We start from the raw sequence: 5000 nt of genomic DNA on the forward strand, positions 1-5000 counted from the left end.
CCCAGGTGTCCATATGGTGCCATGTGGGTCATGGGTTGGTGCTCCAAAAGATGCCTATATTTTGGGGCTGAAGGAGCTTCCATTCTGCATGGACCCAATATCAAATAGACACATATTCTTTGCTCATGCATATAAGGTTAGAGCAAAATTAAGACCCATTACCAAATTTTTTCATATGTACATTGTCTAGATTAAAAGGGACATAAGAAGTCTACGGTATACTGGTAATATTATTGAAGGGTAGGTGCATAAATGTCCCATGTTGCATTTTGGGTCATTTTCTAATGTCATTCAAAATTGACTGAATCTTTGCATGCAGCATGTAATTGAATTTTGAAATGTTGCCCGGGACCTTTTCTCACTGATATGGTCTTCATTTTCAAGAAATAACATGTATTAAAAATAAACTAGAGAATGAACGGGCCAGTGGCTTAGTTGATAATGCAAGCGATGTGATGCGGCATAATCTAGAGTTGGTTTGATTCAATTGCCACTCTGTTTTTTTAGAGTGCCTCTTAACTAGGAACTTTCATGCTTTGAAAATGTTGAAAATTTAAATTACATGGATCATAATATTGTAGTCAATATGTAACTGCTACCCTGGTCACGCCAAAACGCAGACTGCAGACTGTGCAGACCGTGCAGACCAGGGGTAAAATTTTGGCGTTACCCTCACTATTATTGAGAGCTAACCGTAAACAGGCTAACCTGAATGTTATTTAGGCCTAATTAGGCTAACTGAATGTTATTTAGGCCTAATTCAGGCTAACCGAAATTTTCATTTTACAGACGGTCTGCACAGTCTGCAGTCTGCGTCTTTCAGCGCCCCCTGCTACCCACTCTGATTAAATGAAGTTGAAGGTAAAAAAAGGTGAAAGGGATCCTTGAGAAGGAGTTTGGGGTATAGAAAGTCAATGGCCAAAATGAAAAATAATAAAAGAGCTGGTGGTGATGTTGGTAGCGATGATGATGATGTCACAGCCCAATTTCTGCTCACTAGTTGCTAAGCTTTAATTAGGTTGTGTAGCAATGGGCAATTTTTGCGAGGCGTATTTTTAAAAAAAAAATTATTGCTACACACAGGACTCAAACCTATGACCTAACTTTCTGTTAGGATACTCCACCACTGAGCCACAAAAGACTAGGCTGTAAACTATGTTCAGCTGGCAATCCTGGGACTCAAATTGCCAAGATTCTCACACATGTAGTGCAGAAGATGGTCATTATTTTAACCCTAGATGTGGTCAATTAATTAATTAATTAATTAATGAAGAAATCTTTTTTTTTAAAATCTTGGTGATGGTGATGGTCAGTCTCTGTGGTTATCTCTCTCATGCTAATTAGTGGTTGTGTTTAACAATAATATTTATTGTTGTTTGTTCTTTCTGTTTCCTTTAATTTAGTATCAAACTGGTTGGGAGAACTTACTTCTGCGTTTCATCAAAGGAGGAGGAAGCATCTTGGACATTGAATTTATGACCGATGAGAATGGTATTTAAAGTGGAGTTACGACCAAAAAAACAATTCTTTTTTTTCTTTGGATTTCAGAACTATGTTAACTAAACACAAACTGACCCAAGTTCTGATTGTGAAAAAGACACCTGTTTATTTTAACTGGAATTTTCATATTTATTGGTCCACCATTACTATCTTTAAAATCTTGAGAAAACTGGGTCGAGGAGAAAATGACGTCAAAGACTCACTAGTTTAAGAATGCAATATGTGTGTACACGGCTGAATTAATATGCAGCGCGGGAGTTTTGGGCTTTCAGACTTTTAAACTCGTGTTTTGCATATATACTAAATTGCATTTACACACTGAAATTTTAAGCTAGTGAGTAAATCACGTCATTTTCTCTAGATCCAACCCTCTGATGTCCAATCGGTTAGTTTTGAACGTGAGTAATGGCGGACCGTGAAATCCAAAACTTACACTCGAAATAAAACAGCCTTCGGATAAAACTCAAAGCTCAAAATTTTGCCAGTTAGGTGTTAAGCGAACACGCTTTCAAAATCTGAAGAAAAAAAGGAAATGATTTTTTGATCATAGTACCACAGTGACTTTAAGTTAAAATAGCAAGTGGTTTTCTGGAACTCACTGACAGAAATTTCAAGATATCCAGATTAACATCAGGGTAGGTGATATCTTTCTTAATCTTTTTCACCTTTTGCAAGGAAGGAGAGTTGTGGCTGAGTTTAGTTCAATGGCAGGTCTTGGTGGAATGGGACTAGGAATACTTGCGTGGTGCCATCAGCAGATCAGGTTTGAGAAAATAAATGAGTATTGTCATGTTCCTTGACTCTGACATGTTGCAAACCAGGCATTCCACACTATTCCAACCAAGTGCCACAATTCTACAATTTTCTCAATCTTTAATTCACTTTCATAACCCACAGTGGAAAACTACAGTCACAGCAACTGAAATATGATTACAACATGGCTAAATCTTAAGAAATGAAAAACAAACAAGAACTTAATGCCGTCCAATTCCAAGACTAGATACTTAAATAAAGTTCCTTTCCTTTCCTTTCCTTTTTCCAAGGGAAAAAAATGTCTGATCAATGAAAGCTCTGCACTCCAAAAACTCGTAGTTTTTTATCAAGAATGTTTGGCATACACGAAATGAAAGGGGCATAAAACAATTAAACAAATCATTAACATCAAGTCCAGTAATAAGCATGACGTCTGTCACACATATTAATCTCCAGCAATCTGGAACAATAATATTATGTATTTAATTCACACAAACAGATAAACTCATCATTGCAAGAGTATGCATTATTAATTAACCCTTTGACGTCCAAACCAGCCTAAACCGGCCTGACTTAGCATTTTACTCTGTCTAACGCCAGACAATTCTACTCCTCAATGGGGAACCCCTGGGAGTCAATGGGTTAAACAAACTATGAGAAAGAATTGCCTAGCTAATCAAGGCAGGCAGTCTGTGAAAATTCCATATTTTGCAGAGTGGAAGGGAAATAAGAGCAGGAAATATCTCATCCATGCATATTTACCAGGCTGAGCATAGTTGAGCTTTTGTAGGAAATTCATGGTTTTACTGATTACCACCATCAGCAAACAATAATATTTTATTCCTTCACCAGTCCTGGTAAGCCAGTGCCAGCTGTGAAACCTTACAGCAGTGAAGCTGCATTTATTGACCACATCAGAATAGAACTTAAACAAGTTGCAAAACTTAAAGGTGACCTAATAATGAAGTGATTGCATTTTTTTGTCACATGAACATTATCGAAATAAATGATAAAAAATGGTGTTTCAGAGTCTTCATGACACCAATTTCAAACTAAGGTAACTATGTAATAATGTTTCAAGTATTTAAAGCAGTATTTAGTGCTGAAATTAACAATAGGGATTGCAAAAGTAATTATAAGTGAAATAAGTACTTTCACACAAATGGAATCTGATTGCACTTTTGTAGGCTGCCTAGTGCACAAGATGCTGCTGAGACAACATAAACCCAGCCTGAACATCCAATCAGATTGCATTAATTTTGTGCAAAAATAGTTGTTTAATTTATTTTTGCACTCTGTTGTTAATTTTAGTGTCAAGTACTGCACTCTTACCGAGAAATTCGTTTTTGAGTACTTAAAAGGTGTTCTTCATATTTGTCTTGTAATTGGACCGTTGGGAACAGTCGGCAGGAAATTCAAGTGATACCACCTTCACAGTACTACTTCCCATAACCAAATCCTGGTATTTGCCCAACTTTTCCTGTTCTTTTTCCCCTCACTCTTGCATCAAATGTGCAGGCTTTTCGTTGATCATGGTACATTCATGAGAAAATTTGTCCAGTAAGTTGCAATACCCAGTCTAGTATTTTCCATTATTTTTGTTGTAGTGATTGATGGCATGGTAACTAAACACCTTGCCAACACAAGGAGAACAGAATTTCAACAAAACTAGAACTCCTGCAAAAGGCAAAAGAACACAGCAGATATGTATCGTGGTTCATAGGGGCTGGGTGATTGTCTTAAGTGCTTCCAGTTCAAACAAACGAGTTAGTTGAATTATTTCGTTTTGTCATTACTGGGGTAGGTGTTCCTGAGGTGTGTCCTCGAGTTATTGTGATTGGTGCTTTGGGTCGCTGTGGCAAAGGAGCAATTAAGATGGCTCATAAAGTAGGCATTCCAGAGTAAGTGTGTGATTTCTCGAGTGACAATGATATTAGGTATGTCTTTGTGTAGTGAAACAGGGAGGAGTGTGACTCTAAATAATACAAATTGCTGAAAATGAGTCAAATGAGTTGTGACAAAGACCACCTTGTAATAACCCAGTTTAGAGCCTTTAACTACAAGTTACCCACAATTTTTTCCTTCAATAGTTGGTCCAAGTGTGTCACTATTGGGACCATAATCCTAGGGGAAAAACATAGGTGCTGTACCATGGTACAGAGTAAGAAGAGATGTTTGTCATAAAGATATATTGGTAAAGTGCAGGCTGTGCTGTAAAACATGGTCCAGAGATCCAGAGATCTATACAGTTATTATTATAGTTGTTAGTCATTAAAAGCAAACTGTTCACTCAGGTTGGGCACGGTTTGTTTAGCATCAGGCTATCCAGTGAGTTCAAACCTTTCAAATCTTAGCTAGACCGACACTTGGGGTCTTTAAAAAGTGCTGCTTTTGTAACTTAACTTCTATAAATGGTGGAGGATTTTACATGGCCACGCAGGAATACAAATTTTATCTCGATTGCTGAAAGTATCTTGCGAACGAGTGAGATAAAATTCGTATCCCCAAGCAGCCATGTAATGTTCTGTTTATTATATAGATATTGATGAAATGTCTAGATTTAAAGCAACTTGTTTTATTCATTTTCGAAATGATGAAAAAGTGGTCACCAACCACTAAAACATGCATGTTGTGTAACGTGAAACAAGATATGAAAGTTATGAAAAACAAATCATGATAATGTAAAATTTTGCAATGAAAATGTTAATGTAGTAGAGAAGAATTATATTAAAGCACAAAAGTATCTT

General features: G+C 36.8%; 1 protein-coding gene across 2 annotated transcripts in view; it reads left to right on the forward strand.

The window, feature by feature from the left end:
- The window catches only part of LOC138019805 (uncharacterized), a 15229-nt gene that overhangs the window by 2774 nt on the left and 7455 nt on the right, over window positions 1–5000 (forward strand). For both annotated transcript variants that reach the window (XM_068866698.1, XM_068866699.1), the window contains exons 3-7: window positions 1–136; window positions 1404–1491; window positions 2176–2263; window positions 3106–3203; window positions 4058–4154. The exon at window positions 1–136 is cut by the window's left edge and continues 3 nt beyond it. In XM_068866698.1, the coding sequence (XP_068722799.1) occupies window positions 1–136; window positions 1404–1491; window positions 2176–2263; window positions 3106–3203; window positions 4058–4154 (507 nt within the window). The remainder of the gene's footprint in view (window positions 137–1403; window positions 1492–2175; window positions 2264–3105; window positions 3204–4057; window positions 4155–5000) is intronic.

This window comes from Montipora capricornis, chromosome 10 (assembly GCF_036669925.1).
Source record: "Montipora capricornis isolate CH-2021 chromosome 10, ASM3666992v2, whole genome shotgun sequence".
Classification (NCBI taxonomy): Eukaryota; Metazoa; Cnidaria; class Anthozoa; order Scleractinia; family Acroporidae; genus Montipora; species Montipora capricornis.